Here is a 27,432-nt window from a genome sequence, read left to right as displayed (position 1 = left end):
GGTGATGACTTGCTTTACCTACTCTTAAAAATGTATCAATTTCAAATCATTCTGATGAAAACTACTACAAATGATTAACTGGGTCAAAGAAATAGTTCATCATATTTTAAAAGTTCAACAGATAATAGAGCAGTCTTCCAGGACCTGTTGCTGGCCCTGGGTGCAGTTCAGTTCAGTTGCTCAGTTGTGTCCAACTCTGTGACCCCACGAATTGCAGCACGCCAGGCCTCCCTGTCCATCACCAACTCCCAGAGTTTACCCAAACTCATGTCCATTGAGTTGGTGATGCCATCCAGCAATTTCATCCTGTCATCCCCTTCTCCTCCTGCCCCCAATCCCTCCCAGCATTAGGGTCTTCTCCAATGAGTCAACACTTCGCATGAGGTGGCCAAAGTACTGGAGTTTCAGCTTCAGCATCAGTCCTTCCAATGAACACCCAGGACTGATCTCCTTTAGGACGGACTGGTTGGATCTCCTTGCAGTCCAAGGGACTCACAAGAGTCTTCTCCAACACCACAGTTCAAAAGCATCAATTCTTCGGCGCTTAGCTTTTCACAGTCCAATTCTCACATCCATACATGACCACTGGAAAAACCGCAGCCTTGACTAGACAGACCTTTGTTGGCAAAGTAATGTCTCTGCTCTTTAATATGCTATCTAGGTTGGTCATAACTTTCCTTCCAAAGAGTAACCGTCTTTTAATTTCATGGCTGCAATCACCATCTGCAGTGATTTTGGAGCCCCCCAAAATAAAGTCTGACACTGTTTCCACTGTTTCCCCATCTATTTCCCAAGTAGGGAACAATTCAGACGGATGTCATTGCGGTGATTATAATCTGGGCAGGAGTAAAGCAAGTAACCCCCACCCAACTGAGTAACTCTTTACCCTTGAAAAACTAAACTCATAACAAGCAGACTCCTGAATTGAAAGGAACTTGATCAAGACACTGTGGAGGCTGAGCCTATTCCTCAGTTTCACGACAGAGAAGCTGATCACCAGGCGCATAGTCAAGTGAATTAGATTCAAGCTACTTGGTGCCGTTGCCCACCTTCTGCAGGTTCAAGCGTTGCCCTGAGAGGTTCCCAGGGCACTTGTGGACATCTAAAGGGGGTCTAGACTGTGACAGAGAGCGTACCTTCTTTTCTCTTCCCTCTTCTCTCTCTCCTTCCCCTGGAGTCAATGGGAATAGAGATAGGTTTTAAAGCTTCCTATCTTCCTCTGGGAAGCGTTCCCTGACCCCCGCATCAGGCGGCCTTCCCATGTGTTCCCACAGCAACCTGTCCCGCACTTGGTATAACCAATTGTACTTGTCAGTCCACTTGGTCTGCACCCTCCACTGGAGCCAAGCTCTGTGAGGGAGAGCTCCATTTCTGCTCGGTTTCCAGTGCCCAGAACACCCTCTGGTACGGTGTACTCATTCAGAGCAAAATACTGCAAGGAAAGTTTTCAGTTTTACATATAAAAGCACTGAAGACTTTTTTCTGCTCATGTACTAATTAAAAAACTATATATTGATGACCTTAGATAGGTCATATAAAAATTAAAGAATCAGCCTAGAAGAACCTAGACTCTAACAAAATGTGGAAGAGTTGATTGAACATATTTCTAATTTTCTAGAGATAAACAAAATGTGGAAAAAAATGTTAAGTTTTAACTAAATTTACACCAGTTGTTTTGTGTATTGAGCTCAAGGTGAATTAACAACTTCTTGATTTCGAACTTTGAAAGTTTTAACAAAAAAACCATGTTTGTTGACATATTGCCTCAAAATATACTAGCAATAAAACTTACCTCCATTTTGAACTTGGAGTAGGACCGAGGACATTCTTTCTTTTCAAAAAACAACATTTTTTATTTTTAACTGCTTGTCACGCTTCTATAATAATATTCTTGCATTTGTTACTTGCTCTTTTTTTTTTTTTTAATTCATTCATTTTACCTTTGGCTGTGCTGGGTCTCGGCTGCTGTGCACAGGCTTTCTCCAGCTGTGGAGAGTGAGGGCTACTCTCTAGTTGTGGAGTGTGGGCTACTCATTACAGTGGCTTCTCTCGCAGAGTACAGGCTCTAGGGCCCATGGCTCAGCAGCTGTGGCTCCCCAGCTCCAGGGGACAGGCTCAGTAGTTGCGACACACGGGCTTAGTCGCTCCACGGCACGTGAGATCTTTCTAGACCAGGGATTGAATCTGTGTCTCCTGCATTGGCAGGCGGATTCGTTACTGCTGAGCCACCAGGAAAGCCTTATTATTTGTTGTTTATTTATTCATTTTACTGAGGTACGGTTGATTGACAATGTTGTGATAGTTTCAGAGGTACAGCAAAGTGATTTGGTTACACATGTATATCTGTTTTCCTATATTCTTTTCTGAAAATTCTTTTCCACTATAGTTTATTATAAGATATTGGATACAGCTTCTTCTACTAATAGTAAATCCTTGTTTATCTTATATATGGTGGTATATACCTCTTAATCTCATCCTCCCAATTTATCCCTGCCCACCTTCCCCTTTGTTAACTGCAAGTTTGTTTTCCAAGTCTGAATCTATTTCTAAATATTCTGTAAATAAGTGCATTTGTAGTATTCTTAGATTGCACACATAAGTCACACACAACACCTGCCATCCTCTGCTGACTTAGCCTGCTGCTGACTTAGCCTGCTTAGCATGCTCATCTCTAGGGCCATCCACGTTGCTGCAGATGCCAGTTTCGTTCTCTCGGCTGAATAGCGCTCCCTTGTAAGGACCTCTCTGTCCATTCATCTGCTGGTAGATGCCTCGGCTGCTTCCATGTCCTGGCTACTGCAAACAGTGTTGCCAGGAGCACTGGGGGTGCGTGTATCTTTCCAAATTAGAGCTTTCATCTTTTCTGGACATATGCCCAGCAGTGGGATTGCTGGATCATATGGTGACTCTTTTAGTTTTTTAAGGATCCTCCATATTGTTTTCCGGAGTGGCTCCACCAACTTACATTCCCAGCAACAGTGTAGGAGTGTTCCCTTTTCTCCACACCCTCTCCAGCATTTATTATTTGTAGACTTTTTGATGATGGCCATTCTGACCATTTTGTGAGGTGTTACCTCATTGTACTTTTGATTTGCATTTCTCTAATAACCAGTAATGTTGAGAACTTTTTCACTTGTCTATTGGCCATCTGAATGTCTTCTTTGGAGAAATGCCTATTTAGGTTTTCTGCCATTTTCTGACTGGGTTTTTGTTGTTATTGGAATTGTATGAGCTGTTTGTGTATCTGGAAATTAAGCCTTTGTCGGTCACACTGTTTGCAAATATTTTCTCCCAGTCCATAGGTTGTATTTTTGTTTTAAGTTTGATTAAGTCATATTTATTTTTGCTTTTGTTTCTATTGCTTTGGGAGACTGACCTAAGAAAACACTGGTACAATTTATGTCAGAGTATATCCTGCCTATGTTCTCTTCTAGAAGTTTTATGGTGTCATGTTTTATATATAAGTCTTTAAGCCATTTTGAGTTTATTTTTGTGTATGATGTGAAGGAGTGTTCTATTATATATGTGTATGTGTGTGTATATATATATATATATATATAAAATATAACAACTTCACTGATTTACATGCATCTGTCCAGCTTTCTTAACACCATCTGCTAAAGAGACTGTTTTTCCTCCATTGCAAATTCTTGTGTCCTTTGTCAAAGATTAATTGACTGTAGATGTGTGGATTTATTTCTGAGCTCTCTATTCTATTCCATGGATCCACATGCCTGTGTCTGTGCTAATACCATGCTGCTTTGACTATTACAGATTTACAGCACTGTCTGAAGTCTGGAAGGGCTATGCCTCCAACTTTGTTTTCTCCTCTAGATTGCTTTGGCAATTCTATATAAATTTTAGGATTACGTGTTCTAGTTCTGTGCAAAATGTCATGGGTAATTTGATAGGGATTGCATTAAATCTGTAGATTGCTTTAGGTAGTATGGCCATTTTAACTAAATTAATTCTTCCAATCCAAGAGCATGGGATATCTTCCCTTTTCTTTGCATCATCACTGATTTCCTTTATCAGAGTTTTATAAGCCTCAGCATACAAGTTAGGTATATTTCTAGATACATATTTTTTGACGTGATCCTCAACAGGATTTTTTTCTGCCTTCTCTTTTCACTGTTGGCATAAAGAAATGCAACTGACTTCTATTTATCAATCTTGTACCCTGCTACCTTGCTGAATTCATTTATCAGTTCTAATAGTTTTTGTGTGGAGTTTTTAAGGTTTTCTATAAGAATATCAAGGACAGAGGATATTCTTTAAATCAGTATGGTACAGAAAGATTACTGGATCACTAAGTTTTAGGATATGCTTTTAGAACAGAACCAAGTTTTTGCACATTTAGGACCTGGTGATTTTCATTTGTGTGTATGTGTGTGTGGTGAAGGAAGGTTTTAAAGGTTATTTGATTATTTAAAATTACCATGGCTACACAAGTGTGTTCACTCTGTGAAAAGCCACTGGGCTATATATTATGTTCACTTTTCTATTTTGCTTCAATATACATAAATAAAAAAGATTTTAAAGAAATCAACCAAAATTAGTTTATACAATCTCCAATGCAATCATACATGACACATTTCTAAAGTTTAAATCTTTTAAATTTAAGTGAAACTAAGGCTGATATTCAGGGAATATATTTTTGAAACAACAGAGATTAGCTGTATTGTACATTCTGACTGTACCACAGAATCTGTCAGTATTAATAAACTTCATAATCAGAGAAAGAAGTCCTGCCTCCAACAGTCCAACAGCTCAATGCCAAATAGCATCTCTGCAACAATGCAAAAAAAAAAAAATGTAGGAGTTAAATAGCAAATAATTCTTAATAATCATTTATACATAATCTCCCTCAAAAGTCGTGATAGAGCAAAAAATTCTCATAAGTGTTTTGGGTATTATTTTAATAAAAGATACTTTTGTAAAAGTTAAAAGTTACATTTTGGATGAATGCATCAATATCCACAATAAGGGAATCTACTTTTGAGCTATATTAGTATCTGTTTCATTTTAATAAAGATCTACCCCTAATACCTTAAAGCATATCTAAGGAGAAATGTTTAACTGTTCCACATTTTAAAGTCAGTCTTACCTATGAGGGGTATTTGTGAGAAAAAAACACCTGTAAGATAAAAAAATAAATGCTCAGTGAGGTGGCATACCTTGGCATCCCAGTCTTTATTAAGATAATATATACATGTCACACATCTTCCATCTCCATTTGGATTATCGACATGACGTACGTAACCTGTTCCATTGCCAGGATAACAAGCAACCATGGCCTGTAACAATAATAATAATAATAATAATAATAAATTTAATAGTCCAACTATGAATAAAAAGGGGAGACAGCTTATAACAAAGATCTCTGATTTTTGGCTATTCTGACTTACATTTAAATTCTTTCTCTAGTAAAAAATCATGTTGGTAGATTAGAAGAAGTAAAGACCTTCTACATTGATGAGTATAAAAAGCACAGGGTAGGCTGGTGAACAATACAAGGTCTGGAGAACTCTGTCTCACAGTGATGGGAAGAGCTGACACAGAAGGATCAGAGAGACTGCAGAAAGGCCTCTCTTTTGTGACCTTTATTCATGCCGATTATCAAGATCAAGTGGGCTTTGTCCTGCTCCATGGAAGCTGGCCATTCTCCCTGAGCTCACCACAGAACCACCTGTGTTACCATTCCACAGCCACAAACTGCCTCCAACACACTCTCTGAGTGGAACAAATTTGGAAAGGCACAATTTAGAAGATCAACGCTGAACATTACCTCATTTAATATCAATGAGACTAAATGACAAATTAGCATGTCACAAGCCCCTCTGTGAAGGAAACTGAGGCCCAGGAAGGTTAATGTTCTTAATGACACATGACAGGAGATCAAGTATGAATGCGGGCAATCTGGCTTCAGAACCCAAGTCACTGACACTATACTATGTTATCCATGTAACACACCGCTAAACTCGTATGTGTCTTGGGGGTCAGGGGGTGGACAGTGAAAAAAGACGACTGCTAGTTGGCTATTGCAGTTTGTTTCCAGGAGAAAAACAAAAATCAGGTTGACTAAGGTGGCAAGGTAGGATGTATTCTGAAGGTAGAAAACCAACAAGGTTTGCTCATGGACTGGAAGTGGAGAAAAAGGAGAGTGAAGGATGATTCTGCTGTTTCCAGCCTATGTAACTGAATGAATGGAGTATTTACCAAAAAAAAAAAAACAAAAAAAAAAACAAAACAGAAATACTAGGTGAAAGAGTTAACACCACGCACAGAGTAATAAAGGAGCTTCCCAGCAGTGGTCCTGATAAGCCAGATATTCCAGGGTAGAACAAAACTGAAGACACTATGATTATGCTTCCAAATGAAAAGTTTGTGTTAGTCACTTCTACACTGTTCTCCTTTCGGGTTCCATGGCGGTGCCTAGGGGTGACTGATAGGCAGTCCAGAGGAATGTTGTTGTTCAGTCGCTAAGTCATGTCCGACTCTTCTGCAACCCCACAGACCCATAAAATGACAAGAGGCCAAACAAACAGGTCTCGCCCCAACCTTCAACTGGGGTACCATTTATCTGTTTCCACTGAATTGCAAGCAAGACTTTTGGGAAAAAAAAAAAAGATGTAATAAAAGTTTTAAACAACTGTATTAATTAAATTTTATAATTCCTGAAGTAGCTCAGTTACCTCCACCTAAATGTACTATCTGAGGGGCCATTATCACCAGAGGCTTGTCTGGTGTTCCCCAGAGCCCTTTAGCTCTGCTCTGGTGACAGGGACACCACGGAGTGAAGAGAAAGGAAGGAAGGGGAAGGGAGTCAGTGCTGCACAGGGCCTGCCTGTTGTCTGTGGACTCAACCCGTCTATAGCAGCCACAGCAAAGACAGCAGGACATTATTACAACTACAAAAAGGATAAGATGAGAAACCCCACCATAACCCAGTAAACTAGAAGGCCTACTGACAATCAGAGCTAAATGCAGGTGGCTATAAAATGAGTAATGCATAAAAGAGAAAGAAGCAGGAGGATCCTACTCCCAGAAGACAGACAACCCCTTCTGTGCCTACAACTAGAGACTCTAAGAGGAGAAGGGAAAACCAAGCACCTCCAGAAAAAGCAGATCACCTTGGAAAACCTGAGACCTGAAGGAGTCAAACTCCGAGAGGTTCCGGGGAAAGATAACTATTGCAGGAAACATGCAATGATTTGGGAGGGTCATGAATTCATTCCAGTATCTGCATGGCCTGAACACGACACAGTGAAGCTGCACTGAGCAAGGCATGCATGTCCTGAAACTCCTCCCCACTTGGATTCTAAAAACATACAAAGATGTTTCTATAAAATCTCACGAAATCTAGAAGCTGTTATGTTTAAAATAAGTATTCACATTTAAACAAAGTTATCTTTAGCTATAATTTGGACTAGCAAAATTTAAAGTTCCTTAAATGTTACACAGTGCTTACAGGTTTTAAATAGCATTTATGCTTTATGTCTTAATTGGTAATTTTGTTTTCTAGGTATATTATATATATATATTTGTATTAAAAAGACTAATGCTATTCTTGATTTTTTTTAATATACAGGTTCTTGTTCACAATACTTTTAATAAATTCATTTTCTCTTAATCTCTTGGTAAAACAATAACAACTCATTCCACACCTGATTTTACCTGCTTGAGACCATTATTAGTCTAGAAGTCATTAGCAGTATTAAAAAGTATTATGAAATACCTACAATATCCCACTACAAAAAGGGTCAGTATGGTATGTCTGAAAGGACTTAGCTGGAAAGAAAGAAAACACCAGGCACTTGCAAATCAACTGATAAACTGAGTAGTGCAGATAATAAACAGAAAAGGCATTCGGAAGAAAGAAATTATTCATGTGGGATAAAATAAAAGGACAAGGCTCTGAACTACACATGACCTTGGCTCACCTTTAAATGACAGGTGTGATTTGGAAAGGTAAAGGGATGAAAAAACAATCAGTACGGGCCTGGCAAACACAGGAAACAACTGAGTGACAGTGGGGTACTTTTATAATGGCCTGCTTTGTCACTTAATCAGCAGGTAAAGTTAACCTGGCAGAAATAAGATGAAATCTTGAAAATTCAGCAGAGGAAGAAGGACATGAAAGGTAAGCAACAGTGAGCCACTGTGGTCCTGTGTAGGGATGGCTACAATGAAAGCTTTGAAGAAGGCAGCTTCCCTATTCTAGGATTTATATGAAAGATTATGTAAGATAAAGGACATTGCTATGATCTCAATGTTTCCATGCCTGCAGAGATTCATATGCTGAAATTCTTAAGCCCCGAAGATTTAAGAGGTGGAACCTTTGAGAGCCACTGAGGTCACAAGCAGGGAGCCCTCATGAATGGTAAGTGCTCTTACAAAGAGGCTCTGAGGGTAACCCGGACCCTTCCTCCTTGCGAGGACACAGCCAGAAGAGGCTGTGAACCAGGAGAGGGGCTTCACCAGACAGTGGCGAGCATGGTCACCTTTATCTTGAGCCTGCCAGCCTCCAGAACTGTAAGCAATACATTTCCGTGTTTATAAGCTACTCAGTCTGCGGTATTTTGCCATAGTAACCCAAATGGATTAAGACACGTATACCTAATAAAGACAGCAGAAAATTCAGCAGAGGAAGAAGGCATACCTATAAAGGATAAAATTGTTTCAACAGATTTACACTGTATATAGTGGTCCTAAGGATAAGGAAAGTCACTGAAGTCTATCAAGTAAAACTGAACTGTCTCTAGAGATCTGATGAGGACTGGAGTGATACTCCCGGGGTATTCTTGTACCTTTTCTGAGGAGTAGTATGACCTCACACTCCCGTGAGGGCTGGGTTGAAAGACTCGACATTTGCCTGAAAAAGAAACAATGCGATTGCCTGCCCTATCATTCTGAGCCACATTTCTAATCTGACACGTCTTTGAGACACGAATTTTAAACATTTCAGTTTCTCGTTGGGAAAAGCCTATTTAAACATAAGCAAAACAATTAAATGCTATTTTTTCCCCTTTTGACTTGAAAATGTCAAAATGAAGATGTTCTTAGGATAAGAAAAAACATATTTGTTTTTTACTCTTAAGAATAAAAGGAAGGAAGAGGTTGGTGGTACCTCTCTGGAATCTGAAGACATTTATTTCTGGCATTGGAAGGCTTGTATTCAATACGAAGTTGAACCAGGAAACTTACTTTTTTTCCTTCTTGAACTGAATTATTTTAAAACACTGATTCAAAGCTAAGAAAAGTCAAATTTTATGACTAACAAAGTACTATTTTTTTCCCCTGGAATGTGGGGAAAAGCTTTACTATTTGAAAATTTATTCTATTAAAATATATTGTCCCAGGTCTATAGCCCTCTGCAGACACGGACAGTTAACGTTTAGCAAGCACTCACCATAAGCCAGGCAAGGATCACCTCGTTCACTCCTCACAACAAACTTATGAGGTAGGTCCAATTAACCTCTTCACTTTGGAGATTAGAAAACAGAGCTATAATGAGAACGAAAAACTTGCCCAACGTCACAGAGATGCTAAGGAGTCTGGAGGAGAAAACCCCCTCCTTTACATCCTCCTCAGTTCCTGTTTCCAGTAAGGCTGTGTTCAGTCTGGCTGAAGAGTTCAGGTGAACCAGTAGCTGGCTCCTGAGGGACTCCCCACCTGCCACGACAACAGACAGACAGACAGACATACACACGCGCGCACGCGCGCGAGAGGTTCGGTTCTCCCATGTGCTCTGGAAGGTCTCCTCCAACTCTGCATTACTGCTCTCAAGTCTCTCCCTCCTCCATTCCCACAGCACAGGTACCCACCACAAGCACTATCACTCGGGTTTACGCAACTCTAGCTCAAATACGGGGGGACACATATCATCAAAGAACTAGACTAAAAACAAGTTGGTATCTACTATAATCTTATTCCTTAAACTGCAGATTTCAATTATACTTATTTAGGTAATCTCATTTCCTAAAAGATATAACTAAAAACTTTATTAAATTACGAATTTTGTTCACTGTATTAATTAGCCTGTTAAACAGCGGTGATGACGAAGGACAATCCACAGGCATTTAAAACGTTAAATCTCTTGACTTATTTGCTAAACTTTAATGTTATAAATAACATACAGTGTTAGTTGCTCAGTTGTGTCCAACTCTTTGCAACTCTATGGATTGAAGCTGGCCAGGCTCCTCTATCCATGGAATTTTCCAGGCAAGAATACTGCAGTGGGTTGCCATTTCCTTCTCCAGGGGATCTTCCCCACCCAGGGATTGAACCTAGGTTTCCTGCATTGCAGGTAGACTCTCAAACTCTTTACCATCTGAGCCACCAGGGAAATCCCAATTTATGAGATCTTTCATATTTTTACTTGCTATTTAATTCTTTTGTCAACTGCTTACTCACATCCTTTATTCACTTTCCTAATGGATTATTCATCACTTCTCTGTTGATTTTTGAGAGATCTTTATAAATCTTCTATCATATGATAAAACAATTTCAACATTTTTATTATGTTCCTATAGAATATTTTAATACGAGCTAGTTATAATTTGTATACAAAGGCAGAGTATAATCATATTAACTATAAAGTTTTAAAAAGTCCAAGAGACTCCTCTGACCATACTCATAGGAATGAAATGCAGGGGAAAAAAGGAAAGATAATATAACAGTATTGCTACAAATTACTCTTTAAATAGCCCAAGAATGATGGGCTGTTTAATTCAACACCAGACACACTATTTTCCTTCTTGGGCCCTAATTCTAGCCTGAGAGAAAACAACTCCAGTATACATTTAAAAATCAACTTGCTTAAGAGCAATGTTTCAACAGGCAGTGTATTCATCTTTAATGATGCCTTACTGCACTCTTTTCCCTTTTAGCAAGGAACTGATAAAATTCTACTTTACATGTTAGGAACTGGTCTGTGGAGCAGTTTATATTTAGGCTGCCTGGCTCTGCTGTCAGAGGAGAGCTGTGATTTGTTAGCCTCGGCTGCCAGCTCACCAGCTCTGCACAGCCTTTCCTCAGGTTCCCAGGCCAGGCGCTGCGTTTATGCCACTCATCCTCAGCACCTGAGGAGGAGGAGAGAGCAACCTCTCCCCACACGGAGGCAGGGGTCCAGGCAGGCCTCAGCTTGATCTCCAGGAGACACTACCGCATTCCAGCCCCTGCAGGGAGGTGCACTGCTAAGACACGCTCTCTGACAGCTATGGCAAACTCATTTTATTAATAAAATAATTCTCCGGCAAGCTTGCAATTTAGCCTTCAGACAAAGAAAACAAACAAAACCCCCAGCTACTAAACATTACCAACAATAATTTCAGCAGCTCTCAAGGCCCAGAGAGCAGGCAATACACTAAGCCTGGGGGTACAGAGATGAAAGTTCAACACCTGCTTCCTGAAATTCCAGAGTCTGGAAGAGAGGTGTGATTTGTAAGTTATTTCAGCATAGAGAGTGCTGATTTGCTTTGATGGACTGGAGGACTTGAATTAGAGGGTCCTATTATTCATCCTGGATCATTAGTGAACATTTGCAAAACCACTCCAGGACAGAGTCACTGGTTAATGATGAAAGCTTCTAATCAAAAACCTCAGGTAAGCCCTCGATCCTTATCTCTTTTCAAATCGACAGATGTTGGTAATTAGCGTAACAGCTATTAGAAATGAGGACAGTATAGAAGAGCGGTGAAGAAGCTATGTGGTTTGGTTAGATATCACACAGGGACCACTGCTCTTACATGAGCACATACATAGGAGTCTAATGAACCCAGAAGCCTATTCTCTTTGGGATGGTTCCCTAGGGCTTAAGATTCCTACAGGTTCTGTGTTAAGTCTCCTACAAGGGAATTCTGTTGTCTGATCCTACCTATATTAAAATGAATACTAAAACCGGATTAGCACTTCTGCCTAGAATACACCTTTCATAAAAGACTTTCTAAAATGGAGAGTAGAGATTTCATGTGGGTGTGGCAGAGCTCTGAGTTTTGTTTTCATAGTAACATGCCATCTAGAAGCTCAGTTTTGGGGGACTAGGTCAATACCGCTCATTTATCTGAAGCTGCAAACTTGAGCAGTATCTCTCAAAGAGAACGTAGTACCTAAACAACTGAACTGGCTCAGGTAGGTCATAACAGGCAGACAGTCACGCAAAGGCATCCAGGACAGTGTAGTAAACAAAGCAGGGTCTTACACAAGGTACCCAGACAGCAAGGATGATTAATGCTTTAATGGGAATGGGGCATCAGAAAACATTTTATAGGGAAAGTGACAAATGAGCAGAATTTTGAAGGATAATAATAGAACTTTTCCAGAGTAGAGGGAGTTTCCAAGTAAACAATATTTTCAAAAACCATGAACAAATATGGCACCCTGAGAGGACCACAACCAGGTAAGCACCATTGGAAGATGAAGTCCCCATCAGGGCTGTGGGAGATAGGGAAGGACAGATGGGCAGGAGCCGGCAGAAAGGCTCTCGCCAGATGTTCACGAGTTTTTTTTTACAAGTCAGTGAAGCCAAATGAATCACTTGGTCTTCTTAAACTATGATTCCAAACCCCATACTTGAAATCCTGACTTAGTAAGTATGGCATGAGGCCTGCGATCTCAGAATTTTAAACAAGCACTCCATAGGATTCTGATTAACAAAGGCCCAAATTTCCACTCAGTCCTAAAGGAAATCGACCCTGCATATTCATTGGAAGGACTGGTGCTGAATGAAGCTCCAATACTTTGGATACCTGATGCAAAGAAATGACTCACTGGAAAAGATCCTGATGCTGGGAAAACGGAGGGCAAAGAGGAGAAGTGGGTGAGAGAGAACGAGATGGTTGGATGGCATCACCAACTCAACGGACATGAGTTTGAGTAAACTCAGGGAGATAGTGAAGAACAGGGAAGCCTGGTGTGCTGCAATCCATGGGGTTGCCTAGAGTCGGACACAACTGAGTGACTGAACTACAGTAAAAAATTTCAAATAACAGTAGCAAAATAATATTTCAACTCTCCAAACATCACTTAGGCTACTCCTAGGGGATGGAGTGGATGGCCTGGAATTAGAGGTTACTGACACACAGACAAGAGATGCTAGCCCGGATGAGGGGCGCAGGACTGAAGGACAGGGGAATTAAGGCAAGATGAAGAATGTGAAACAGTCAGGATTTGATAGCAGTGACAGAGAAGGAAGAGTGCATTAAAAAACAACAACCTCAAAAATATCCACTATTTGTTCATTCATTCAACAAATCTTTTCTGAGCATTGACTGTATGTCAGATACTGTTCTAGATCTTAGGGGTACAATAATGAAGAGAGAAAAAAGTGACTGCTTTCAGGGAACATATTCTGGTAGGAGGAGAAAGGACAAACAAAATAATTAAGTCAACACACAGCATAATAAATAGTATGTGAGAAGATTAGTATTTTGAAAACACAAGGCAGGAATGGGGAACACAACGCTGGGGTGTTAATGGGGTGGGTCCAGCAGACCCATCTGAGCGGATCTGAAGGAGATAAGGAGTGAATGTTCCGGGCAGTGGGCCTGGCCTGTGTGAGGAAAAGGAGGGTCAGTGTGCCTGGAGATGAGAGAGCAAAGCCGTGGACAGTGCAAGATGAGGTCACAGAGGGGAAGAGCTGGGGCTTTAGACACCACTGAAAGGACTGAGAGAGAGGTCGCTGGAGGGCTCTGAGCAGCCTGGCTGCCATGTGGAGAGTGGCTGGAAAACTACTACCCACTGCCCAGTTAAGTCAAGTTTCCTTGGAACACTCATTTGTTTGTGTATGATCATCTACGGCTGTTTTCAGGCCATAAAAGAACTAAGCAGCTGTGATAGAGGGGTTGGTCCATAAAGCCTCAAATTTTTTACCACCTGGCCTTTCGCAGAAAGTCTGCAACCCCTGATGTGGAAAACAGACCAAGGCTGGCACAAGTGGAAGGCAGAAGATGAGTGAGAAAGCTTTCCCTGCAATAAATCAGATGAAGTATGCTGACTGCTTGGATCACGGTCTTAAAAAGTGATTGGATCCTCAATCTGTTCTGAAGGAGTCATAAGCAGGATTTCCAGAAGGACTGGTACGGAATAAGAAAGAGCACAGCTCTAAGGTTTTTGGCTTGAGAAGCTGGAAAACTGAAATTACCCTAAATGGACAAAGACAACAGGTGGCACGGCCTCAGTGCAGGCGCCTTGTGAGGAGTCCAGTTTTGAACATGAGATTTAAAGAGCTCACTTGCTCGGAGGCAGGAAGACAGTTTGTGAAGAACGTACAGTCCAGCGGAACAGAAAGGAAAACTAATAATTTCAATCAACCAACCATTAGGGGAAGCTGAGATCAGGGAAAGCTTCTTGACAAATGGGTCTTGAAAGAAGAACACGAACTGACCAGGAAGAGAGGAGAGTGAGACTATTCCAGGAAAAGAAAAAGTGACAAACGAAGGCAAGGAAGAGTGCGGTGAATGTGCTCAGGTGTGTGCTTTGTATACACTGCAACTGGGGGGGGGGGGGGCCAAAGTGTGAGCAAGGGGTGTGACAGACCAGGCTGGACACACCCAAAGCTGCTTCCTGGAAGGTGGGCATTCCTTAAATTAACTCGGCTCTCTCTCATGGCTAACGGAGCCAGAGGTGTTCTGAGTGATGAAGTGGCACCATCAGCTCAGTGGGTCCTCACTCACTTGAGCGGCTGACAGAGCAGCACCAAAGTGCAGCTGCAGCACGAGAGCCCGCTTCTCTCGCCGGCGCCGGTAAACGGCTGGCCACGTCCTCTTTGCGGTTATTTGATAAAGGGAAAAACAGTTTGTTTTAATTTTTGTAATTACAAATCCTGTAGTTTTTTTAAAGTACAGTTAATTACCATGTTGTACCAATCTCTGCTGTATAGCAAAGTGACTCAGTTATATATATATACATACATTCTTTTTTCATATTCTTTTTCATTATGGTTTATCAAAATGTTTGGTTTTTATATTTATTTTCTTGATGTAGAATCAATGCAACAGTAACAACAAAAATCTGATTTTTTAAAGAAAATTTCCAAAATGAGTGAGCTCAAATGCAGTACTTAAACGTTTAAACTTAGCCTGAGCCTTAATGCTTAGAGAGATATTTAGTAGTCACTAAATGCTTATTCATTTTAAAACTTAATAGAGTCAGCAAGACTTAAGAGATCAATAACTCCAATTACGAGTTGATTTTTTCAACAACAGCACAACTCTCTTTGTAGGCAGACAATCAAGCACTTCTGAAAAGCTTTTGTGGTGTGACTGACAGAGACTCAGGCCTCAGCCTTTGTGAGAGGACAAGTGTTACCGGGAGAGAACACCCGTCCACAGGACCTGCATATAGTACATCTCATGTCAGTCCTGCCACAGCTCCGTGAGTCATGCAGTGACTATCGACATTGTGCAAGTAAATCTGCCTGGGCCTTGTTTTAACTTCTGCCTCTCCAAACCACTGCACAAGAGTGTAACCAATGGAAGGGCCAAATCTGGTCTTAGAAAATAATCATGGCCCAATTCAAATAATCTTAATCTCTATTCTACTTTCATCACCTTGAGTGAGTCATGTTCTTCAATGTTCTTCGCTTTTCACATCATTCTAAAGATAGCTGCTTAATTGTTTATGAACTACCATATATAGACACCATTATAATACTTACTTTCTGTATGTTCCCAATCATATTCTGGATTCCTACAGGGTATGAATCAGGCTTTATTAATCTGTGCCAAATACAAGTGTTCAACTATCTGTTGAATAAATTAGTTAATGACTAAGGGGGCGGTGGGATTAATGTAAATAACAAATATATTTAATATAGAAGTTTAGTTTTACCATCAATGCTAAAGGTTGACAGAAATAGGTTATAAGAAATAACTTTGAAGTTCAATAGCTTTCCACTTGCAAGGGATGACAAAAATTACACACACACACACACACACACTCTTCTGTATTTGATATGATGTCGAGATATGAGCTATACAAACCTAAGAGACTGCTTCTCCCACATCTCTAGATGTGAGACAAAATCCCACATCTAGGTCTCCGTCTGCCTGGAAGGAGATTCTGTTATGTCTCAGCCTCTAGCTAATCTATATTTTTATCAATGATTTGGGGGGGGGCGGTGTAGACATCACATTAATTTTTGGCTGCACCATACGGCAGGCAGGATCTTAGTTCCCTGAACAAGGATCGAACTTGTACCCCCTGCAGTGGAAGCCCAGCTTCTTAACCAATGGACCATGAGGGGAGTCCCAGACGTTACATTCTTCAAAAGGCTTTGCAGAGGATAGGACTGCAATACAGACTTCTCTTCTCCCACACACGTAACACGCAAAACCAAACCACAGTGACTAAAACTACCTAAGAGAACTCAAAACGTACAGCAGAAGCATGAGAATATATGACTCTCAAATGTTACTTCCCATTTCTCTACAATCCTTCCTTAAACTTCACTTCACTTACATTTATTTCTACTCAAATACAGCTGCTCAGCAACTTGATCACAAGTTTCTAACATTACCAATGATCTTGAATCACAAAAACAGAAGAATCTATCCATGTAACGTCTGAATAGGAGAAATTTAGATAAACATTATAACAGGAAAACCACCACCATTTACTGAGGTATCACCACCACCTGTCGGTCACTGTGCCAAGAGCTTTATACTCATTCTTTCATTTAACTCTCACAACTCCTGGAAGGCAGAGTAAGACTATAAAATGGGGATAAGACAATTTCCAGAAGATAGCTAAAAAAAAAACCCCTCCCCAAATCCAGGAGTTTAGGTTGACCATAAACTTAAACCAGTTACTACGTTGCTAAAAAGCCACTGCAACACTAGGCAGTATTAAACAGTTCCTCGATTCTGTCCTACTCAGGCCATATCTGAGCAGTATAAGGGATCTATTGTGTCCATTTCTGGGGATACATTAGATGAAGACTACTGACAAGCTGCAGTATTATCAAGGGGAAAAAAAGGCCGAAATGCTAAGGGCAACGTCTAGCAGATGGGAGAAGTGAGCAGGTTTAGCGTGGAGAAGATACATCCCCAGTGGACTATAATCTCCACATCAGGTAAAACAGCACCCCATCCTACACAGAGCTTTCCAGTTTGCAACATGGCTCTTTACCGTGCCAAAAGGCCACACAAAATAAAGAAGGACACAGAGACTGCCTGCACTCTAATCCCAACTCTACAGGCTGGGTCACTGGGAAGTTACCAAACCTTTGTGTGCCTGATTTCTCCTGTCTGTAAAGTAAAAATAACGACAGTACACCTGACTTATGTGGCCACTCAGCTAGGACACAAATACTACTTAAACACTGCCTGGGAAACAGAAAGCATCAGCAGTGTTGGCTAAGACCAACAGCTGCAGGGCGCAAGAGAAGCCCCACACCTTCAGAGCCGCTGCCTCACTGGAGAACTCAGAATTATCCCTCTCACAGGATGTGAGCCTAGCAAAACAATGGAGGAAAGCGTTCTGCAAATCTTAATCCCTTTCTACCTCCATCATAATCTCTACAAGGACCTCCTATATACCAGGCACCATGTGAAGTATAATCTTTAGTAGCTCATTTAATCCTACAACTACTTACCCGAGGATGCAGAACTAAGTGGGAAGCTAGATTGTGTACCCAGATTGGCTGGGCTCCACAGCCCCGTTTTAAGGCTCCACATCCCCTCATTTATGCATCTTGGCAGCTAGCAACATTCCTAATAAAAATGCTTCATATGTATAAGATAATCCAGGCAAGAATACTGCAGTGGGTTGCCATGTCCTTCTCCAGGAGATCTTCCCAACCCAGGGAATGAACCCAGGTCTCCCGCATTGCAGGCAGACGCTTTACCTTTTGAGCCACCAGGGAAGTTGTATAAGATAATCAGTGTTTCTTTAGTCAAATAAACACCAGGTACAAGTATTCGGAGGGAAGTGTGGAGCAGCAGAGACGGGAACGCCCTGTCCCGGCCACACCTTGCGCTCAGCTGTGGAGCTCATGGACCACATCACCCTGCCAGTGTTCTCCGTCTCGGGAACTAGGAATCTGGACTGCCATAATCTTCCAGTCTAGTTGGAAGACTGTATGTTCCATCTGGTACTACTTCTGATACAGCAGAGACTTAAAATAAATAAACTCCAGAATTTAAAAATGAAGAGACCATAAAGACCTGGCCCAAACTCTTCAGTTACTCATCTAACTAGAGAGCCAAAGGATAAAATCCGGGTCTCCCAATTTCCAATCCTACATTGCATCTCTTATAAAGACATAAAGCAAACATTTTAAATAGATGGGATTAAGAGAAATATAACTGGCATAACAAAGCATGTAACAATGGATGCCAAAATTAAACAGTACTTGGTAACTTTTATTACTCTAAAAATGCCAACTTTGTTAGTACATAATACTCATTGCTTAAAATAAACTGCTCACACGAGGACACCTTAGGATACTGTCTCAGTTTTGTGAATACCCAATTGTAATAAAAAACAGGGTGACCTCAAATAAATTACTTTGATAACAAAAGCCCTGGAGAAGCACTATTAGTTTTATTTTGCTTTGGTTTTTAGAAAAGTATTTATAGAAATACTTGATAAGATGCTGAAACTACTGTTAGAAAGTTCATCCAAGATTAACAAAAAAAATTTCATTATCTATAGAGATACACTAAAACGCAACAATTCAACTAGAATTTAACATAGTCGAGAATGGCATAAAAAGTCTTTAAAAAAAAGTGTTCTGGAGCTAATTATAAAAAGCCACTTGTGAGATTAAAATATAAAGCACAGAGAATCGCAAGGCAGCCAAGTGGCTAGGACTCTGTTCTTTCACTGCCAAGCAGCCTGGTTCAGTCCCTGGTTGGGGAACTAAGACTCCACAAGCCATGCAGCACAGCCAAAATAAACACACACACACACCACGAAAACATTTTTAAAAATAAGAATTTAATTTTTTAAAAAATAAGCAATCCCCACTAAAACATTTAAGGTGAATGTTAAGTCACATTAACAAATGTTTATTAAGCATATTATTAATATATAGAATGGGGTAACCTAGGTCTGATTCACTATACTCTGCTGCTGCTGCTGCTAAGTCGCTTCAGTCGTGTCCGACTCTGTGCGACCCCACAGGCAGCAGCCGACCAGGCTTCCCTGCCTAGGCATATACCCTGAGGAAACCAAAACTGAAAAAGACACATGCATCCCATGGTTCATCCCAGCACTATTATAGCTAGAACATGGAAGCAACCCAGATGTCCATTGACAGATGAATGGATAAAGAAGTTGTGGTACATATACACAATGGAATATTACTCAGCCATAAAAAGAACACATTTGAGTCAGTTCTGATGACGTGGATGAACCTAGAACCTATTATACAGAGTGAAGGGAGTCAGAAAGAGAAAGAGAAATAGAATATTCTAACACATATATATGGAATCTAGAAAAATGGTACTGAAGAATTTATTTACAGGGCAGCAATGGAGAAACAGAGAGAGAATAAACTTACGGAGATGGGGAGAGGAGAGGAGAGGAGAGGAAAGAGTAACATGGAAACTTGTATCACCATATGTAAAAGAGCTAGCCAATGGGAATTTGCTATATGGGCCAGGAAACTCAAACAGGGGCTCTGTATCAATCTAGAGGGGTGGGATGGGGCAGGAGATGGGACGGAGGTTCAAAAGGGAGGGTATATATGTATACCTATGGCTGATTCACGCTGAGGTTTGACAGAAAACAACAAAATTCTGTAAAGCAAATATCCTTCAATAAAAATTTAATTAATTAAAAAGAAAAAATACATTCCTATCTACACGAAGTGCAAATACTGTATGATGATTCCACTTACACGAGATACCCAGAAGAGTCAAATTCATATAGAATCAGAAAGTACACGGGTAGACTCCACACTTCCCCATCCAAAAAAAACAACCTGCTTCACTGGAGAGCAATTCCTCATTAATAAAAGTGTACTGTAAAGCAGCCTCTAAAACCAGAACTCTAGGAGTCATTCTAGTCATTCTTCCCTGTTAGCCAATCAATCACCAAGTCCTGATAGATCTCTACAGCCTGACAAAAAAGAATTTACCTCTTCCTGGTAGATAGGAATAGGGCAAAACTCCAAACCCAGGATGTGTGACCTTTTCATTGGCTTTCAAGACCTCCAATCCTTCTACCCTGCTTCTCATATTTCTCCTTGTGATTTCTTTCTTTTTTTATCCAGGATAGAGTTTTGGTTAGCCCTTTTATTTTTCCCTTAACCTCACCCTGCAAACTAACAAATTTATACCCCAAGCTATTCAGCACCACTGGAAAAGGTTATAACCATGCAGACTAAAAGTAGTCTCTGACCTCAGCCAGATCTTCAGAACTGCTTGCCAATTTCTATATTCCTAGTTGATTTGTTTGCACTCCTCAAAATGGATATTCTATAACTCACCTCTTCCAGCCATTATTTCAGCTCCAACTTTTCAATTCAATAGATGCGGAGATGTTTCCTACTTACCTGAGGTAATTAAGGCAATCAGGTAGAAACTTCAGCTTCTTACTCTCAGGCTTCTTAGAATGTATCTAAATCTATAGGCCTCATTAACTCACTTTCCTCAGTCGGAATGGCTGGTGTGTACAAGACACACATGGTGATGGAGTTTTAAAAAGGGTCATTCTTTCTCCTATGGAGGGACAATCCTGCCTATATAGTGCTTCTGAAATTTTAACATGCATTTAATCACCTAGGAATCTTACTGAAAATCCACTTTCTGATTTAGGAGGTCTGGAATGGGATGTGAGATTCTGCACTTCTTGCAGCAAACCAATGGTGCACGAAGTTTGGAGCAAGGTTTGGGAAAGTGGAAGTGAAGGCACTCAGTTGTGTCTGACTCTGTGACTCCATGGACTTAATAAGCCTGCCACACTCCTCTGTCCATGGGACTTCCCAGGCAAGAATACTGGAGTGGGTTGCTATTTCCTTTTCCAAGGTTTGGGAAAGCAGGGTCCAGATTCCATCCCGTCTCATCTCCTCAGAGACCTTTCACTCCAAGTTAACACCTTTCTTTATCTGCTATATCTTCAGATCTGTTTCTCTCTCAGCTACTCCCTCCCCCAGCAGGTAACATACCTGTCTTTTCTCTCAATACTTTAAAATAAGCCCCTTCTCAGCTACCATCCAATCTCCAGTTGCTTTGCTCCACAATAAGTTTCTATGAAGAACAGTTACACCAACGGTTCCCAAATTTTTTTGGTTCAAGAGTAATTAGTGTCACAGTAATTTTTTCATGGCACTCATAGGCCAAAAGAAATATCTGATGGTTCACTTTATTAAGGAATACGGGCCAAACTACTTAGCAAGTACTTAAATCCTAATAATTTAGCATCTGTCAAGCACTGCATAATTTTTCAAATTGTGGAATCAGGCTCATTTCCTGTTTCATACTGATTTTTAGGCAGTACTTACTTTTCCTTTTTTTTTTTAAATAAGAGTAAACACTGAAAACCCAGCTTCACAAAGGTATGACAGCACCAAAAGGAATACAGTGTGGTGTCCAAGAGATACTACTGTACTTCCCTTGAAATTTAAAAATAGTCATGGCACCCCTGTGAGTTAGCTACAGTGCCCTAGGATGCCGTCAATGCACAATCTGTTAACTGTAGGTCTGTGTAGTTCTCAGAATGGCAGCATTTCCACTGCTTGGGAAGTTGTTGGAAATGCAGAATCTTGGGATTCACCCAGACTCACTGATTTCAGAATTTCTACTTTAACAAAATATTCAAATGACTCACTGATTCAAGTTCAAGAAGACTGATCCTTGCCTACATCTTCTCACCTACCATTCAACTCACTGAAATCACCACAAGCAAAGTCCCAAACTATGCCCCCCAACCTTTTTAATAAAAGCATTGCATGCCTCCAGTTCTAATCCTAATTAACCCTCTTTGCAGTACTTAATACTGTCAATTTTCTATTCTTCCTTGGTTTCTAAAAACACCACTGTCTTCTGGTTTCCCTCCTTTTCTTCCAATACACTTTCCTCTCATGCCCTTTCTCCACCAGTGAAGAGTTTTGTTTCCCACAAGGCTTCTGTAATTAGCACTATCATTGCTGTGAAGACTGCTTTCTCCAGGGGACTGCATTCAGTCAATCCTGTGGCTTCGGCTAAGATATATATGCTAACCGCCCTCGTCTAGATGGCTCTCTGCAGCCTTAGACCTATAAAACAATTTCCACTTGTATCTACACAGGCTTATTAAACGCAACAATTCCAAAACAGCTTACCTGCCTGCCTTCCCTGGCCTTCAAGTTGCTGTTCTTCATATAGCCTTCCTTTACCAACTGGTGTCCTTGGTCCACCAATTTCCCTAGAGAAGCTCACAAATCATTTCTGACTTCTCCTCCTCCACTGCCCTTGCTTATATCATCAATTAGATCAAACATCTTTTGCCAAGTATGTATGGATATCTCCACCTCTATTAATTCTATTTTAAAAGAGGTCCTTAATCTTTTTCTTGGATTCCTATTAACAGCCTCTTGACTCCTCTCCTTGCTTCCAGGATTGCTATGACCTGCTCTGTATCGTTCTCCATATTCCATCCAAGTTAACTTTCTAAAATCAAAATCTAATGTCACTGCCTGCCTCTAATCCTTCCATGGCTCCAAATGCCTAGCAGTGCTTGTCAAAGTTTTCCAGCAAACAGCAGAAGGGTTTGCTGATACAGATCTAAGAAACTCACCATAAACAAGACATTTTTTGCAAGGTTCCATTTTATCTTAACTAGTAATTTCCATTTTGCAACCTATTCCATGGTTAGCCACTTGTGTTACGACAGATTCGAGTAGTTGCAACAGAGACCATCTAACCCACAAAGCCTAAAATAATTACTATCTGGCCCTTTGGGGGAAAAAAAAATCTGCTGACTCCTGCATTACACCGTGAGTACAGTTAAGATGAGGATTGTGCGTTACTTGTCTTTATGCCCCCAGCACGTCTAGAGAAAGTACTAAAAAATATTAACTGAAGGAATTAGAATGTTACTAGGAAGAGCTCCAAGGGCTCATAAGGGATGTGTTAACCAAGTTGATACACAAGATCAAACAGAGATGTTCTTCAGTAAAGGCACAAGTCCGTGTCACTTGCCTCCTGGTAAGAGGCACTGAGAAGAACACAGCAATACCTGAATAATATTCCTGACAAAGACGAATAACCCTAATCTAATGGTTAGACAATGTCAGAGAAACCCAAACTCAAGGACATTCTACAAAATAACAGGCCTGTACACTTCAAAACTGTTAGTCATAAAACAGGAGATCTGAGGGACTAGTTCAGATCAATGGAGACGTAAAAGACATGATAACTGAATGCAACGCATGAGCTAAGATTTTCACTTGTTACAACAGACAGTACTGGAATAAGCTACCATATCAGCGTAGGATCTGTATATTAAACAGTACAATTATATCAGTGTTAATTTCCTAATTTGATTATAGTCGTGTGCTTATACACAATAATGTACTAAGGTAACAGGTATCATGCCTGCACTTTATTTCCAAATATTTCAGAATATACTGATATTATTTGGGGAGGAAAAAATGAAGATCTCAAAGGCTGAGGTAGGCAAAATAGAATACCATTATACAGAGGTCAAAACAGGTTCTGAAGAAACTGCCACCAAGTCCTTCACTGTATGTGAAAGTCGCTCAACCCCATGGACTATATATATACAGTCCATGAGATTCTCCAGGCCAGAATACTGGACTGGGCAGCTGTTCCCGTCTCCAGGGGATCTTCCCAACCCAGGGACTGAACCCAGGTCTCACACATTGCAGGTGGATTCTTTACCAGCTGAGCCACCAGGGAAGCCCAAGAATACTGGAGTAGGCAGCCTATCCCTTCTCCAGTGGATCTTCTCGACCCAGGAATCGAACCGGAGTCTCCTGCATTGCAGGCGGATTCTTTACCAGCTAAGCTACCAGGGGAGCTCTAAGCCCATCAGATCTAAAGCTATTTTCCTAAGAACTTCCATGTACCACTGTATCCCTTACACACACATTAGAATAACTAAGAAAGTATTAGGAACTACCATTCAGAGCAATTGGTATGAGAATTAATATTTCTGGAACCTTGCATTATATTTTTCTTCTCCAAACAAAGAGACGTAAAACACTTAAAACCAAAAAATACCTTAGATAAGACTAGGAAAGTAGGTCGCTAGGAAGACTGTTCTACCTGGCAGTATTTTTAAAAGGAAATTATTTCAAGAAAGAAAGGTAGGGAGGGAGAAAAATTTAAAAGAATACACAGAGTGCTTACTCTAAGACCTTAACCAACAAAAGAACCATGAGATGCCCTAATTAAGCATGGCATGTCCAAAGAACAGGTCTTTCCATTTGCTAAAATAAACAATGTATGACAAGGAGTAAAGGGAAATAAAGCTAACTTGAGGCAGATCTCAAGCACTAAGCTAAGGAATTCAGATTTATTTTTCAAGCTACAGAATGCCTGAAGTCATATAAGCAAGCACTGACAATAACCTGAGTTGTCATTTAGGACAGCAGTCAGCAAACTCTGACCTATGGGCCAAAGCTAGCTCACCTCCTATTTTTGTAAATAAAGTTTTACTGGAACACAGCCATGCTCTTTCACTTACACAGTGCCTATGGCTGCTTTCCCGTTTAGAGTTCAGCAGCTGCAACAGAGAATGTTTGACCCACAACGCCTAAAACATGTAACCCTTTTGGAAAACCTCGCTGACGCCCACTTTAGGAGGATGAATGTAAAGATAAAAGTGAAGGATGGATTAGGGAGAACATGGAATACTGTAAACAGGGAAATGACATATACGGCTGTTGGGAAACAGACACAAAAGGACAGTGCAAACTGAAAGCCGAAGATGGGCGTGTGAGCCCAGTGCTGTGCTGGTGAGAGTGGAACCCGAACTGGAAGAGGAAGCAGAGACAGGCTGAAACAAAGTACGAATCAGTCCAGTGCTAAGGTGCCACGACTGGGAGGATGACCGGAAACGGACACACAATGAAGAGTGAGTTTCCGAGGGAAGATGACAGAGGAGTTATTTGATATCAGACAGGAAAACTCTAAAATACCAGTAAGACATACAGAAAGTACACAGTGGGAGAAGAAAATCTAACCTGGGAAACAGAATTAAGAATCAAAAGTTCAGTGACGGTATCTGAAGATACAGAACTGGATGAGATCAAGTGGATGAGACAAGCCAGAAATGACAGCAGAAGCAGCAGATCCATCAGCTCAGCCCTATCCTGAAGATTTTGTTACCTTTAATCCTCCCAATAATCCTGAAAAAAGGAACTGCCCTTAATTTACAGAACAAAAACCTGAGCTCAGAAAGGATTCGGGTTAAAATTGGAGGTCATACAGCTAATATGCAGCAGGGGTAGAACTGAAACCCAGGTCTACTTGATCGCAAAGCCAGTGCCCGATCTCCATACCACGTGTCAAGAGAAGAAAGCTGATGCCAAAGAGAGGGAAGTACCTGCACTTAGAAGGAAGCCAGCAGAGAAGGAATAGTTTGAGAATTACAGAAAGCCAGAACAGTGCAGTATCATGTCAGCTAAGGAAAGAGAAAGAAAAAGGGACGGGTAGATTACAACAGGTGAGAATTCTGATAGCTTACCACATGCCAGCTACAACGCTTTTCATACTCATTTAGTCCTCGCCACAATCACAACATGAGTACTACTGTTATCCCATGAAACAAATGTGAAAACAAGGCGGGTAACTTGGTAGCATCACACAGCTAGCCAATGGCAGAGGAAGGCTTAGGATCCAGGCATTCTGCCTCTGAACCCTACATTCTTCACCAGTTATACCACACTCCCTCCAGTCAAGTGCTACAGAGTAAACAAAGGAGAATAAAGGCAGGAGAGAGCAAAGGACAGGTCCTCATGTACTAGAGTAATAAGTTAAAAACATTCCTTCCTTTTAGAACATCACTTCAAAGCACATGTCATGTTACAAGTAGGTTAAGGAATAAATAAATGATGACGAAGTGAAGGCAGATAGTATCACCTACTAGTAAAAGCCCTGGGAGAAAAAAGATGAGAGGACATTAATTTATGGGATTAATATAATCAAAAAAATGTAAACCAGCTGCTTTCATTAACAAAAGATTTCTTTTCTTTGCTAACTTATTGGTTGTTAAGAGGTATTTAGAATAGTTAATAAATGTCCTTTGGGTATCTGAGACATGACATGTCACATTTTTTTTTATCTCTCCTACTGATCAAGAATATACCTTACATAAGTTTTCTCGGACCCAAAAATGAATTAGAAACTCTAGTCAGTTTTAAGAAGTTGTCTGGCCTTCACCTAGGATTCAAAATTTCTGATTCAGAAGATTTACAGTGGGTTGCTGACATTAACACGATTCCAGTGCAAAGCTTACACACTTAAAGGAACTACCTCTTTTGCATACATGGCCTATTTGAAAATGGAGCACACCAGGCCTCCCCATGGTGAGATACAGGGAGGCCTGGCGTGCTGCAGTCCACAGGATCACAAAGAGTTAGACACAACTGCACGACTCTTTTCACTTTCAGGCACTGGAGAAGGAAATGGCAACCCACTCGTGTTCCTGCCTGGAGAATCCCAGGGAGGGCGGAGCCTGGTGGCTGCCGTCTACGGGGTCACACAGAGCTGGACACGACTGAAGTGACTCAGCAGCAGCAGCAGCATGACTGAACCACAATCTAAGTAAAGGTTAATTTTACCACTTGACCAATATCTTTTATGACCTACATGAAAAAACTGACCTGCCCCAAGAATTGTATGCTGCGTTTGTATACTATCAAAACAGTGTTCCTTGAAGTGAACAACTGGTATTTTTTGTGAATATGACTTTGTCTATCTTAAACAACATTCCAATAGTGCATTTCTGAAATTATTTCAGTTAGGAAAAAGAAAGGCTTGCCTTATCCCCAGTGTTTTAAAATTAAGAAATTTCTGTAATGGGTAGGAAACCTAAAAGTAAATACAATTCCCCTAAAACATGCATAAATAGAAAACTACTTCATATGTCGTATGCAGGAGGTCAAGCTCTGGAGTCAGACCATCCCACTTTGTGCCCTGGCTCTGTAAGTCTCTAGCTGTGTGACTTGGAACTTTTTTTTTTAATCTGTGCCTCAGTTTCCTCAACTGTAATATAAGGAAATAATAGTACCTATACTTCATACAGTTATTGTAAAATTAAACAAGAAAATCTGGGTAGAAGGAGTACTTATAATAGTGCGTGGTACATAATAAACATTAAGTAAACGTTGGCAATGTAAGGAAATAAAAATCTTCAACTCAGCAATTCTATTACTACTTCTAGAAATTTTTCTTATAAAAACATTACTAAAATGCACACGGTTCCCCTTTAAGAATATCTGATGCAGAATTAATTGTCATAGCAAAAAATCAGAAA

At 40.6% G+C, this 27,432-nt stretch overlaps 2 protein-coding genes across 3 annotated transcripts in view; one reads left to right on the top strand and one right to left on the bottom strand.

Annotated features, from left to right (window-relative positions):
* SPRTN (SprT-like N-terminal domain) overlaps positions 1 to 15,321 on the top strand; it is a 44,512-nt gene extending 29,191 nt beyond the window's left edge. The window contains exons 5-6 of the mRNA XM_052639344.1: positions 8,291 to 8,383; positions 15,224 to 15,321. Of these exons, the coding sequence (XP_052495304.1) occupies positions 8,291 to 8,355 (65 nt within the window). The 3' untranslated portion in view covers positions 8,356 to 8,383; positions 15,224 to 15,321. The remainder of the gene's footprint in view (positions 1 to 8,290; positions 8,384 to 15,223) is intronic.
* The window catches only part of EGLN1 (egl-9 family hypoxia inducible factor 1), a 49,254-nt gene that overhangs the window by 6,622 nt on the left and 15,200 nt on the right, over positions 1 to 27,432 (bottom strand). For both annotated transcript variants that reach the window (XR_008199329.1, XM_052639345.1), the window contains exon 2: positions 5,178 to 5,297. Coding sequence is in view for 1 of the 2 variants with exons in the window: in XM_052639345.1 (XP_052495305.1) it covers positions 5,178 to 5,297 (120 nt within the window). In the remaining variant the exon portion in view is untranslated. The remainder of the gene's footprint in view (positions 1 to 5,177; positions 5,298 to 27,432) is intronic.

Source organism: Budorcas taxicolor, chromosome 5 (assembly GCF_023091745.1).
Source record: "Budorcas taxicolor isolate Tak-1 chromosome 5, Takin1.1, whole genome shotgun sequence".
NCBI classification, from domain to species: Eukaryota; Metazoa; Chordata; class Mammalia; order Artiodactyla; family Bovidae; genus Budorcas; species Budorcas taxicolor.
This window is presented reverse-complemented; position numbering and strand designations above follow the sequence as displayed.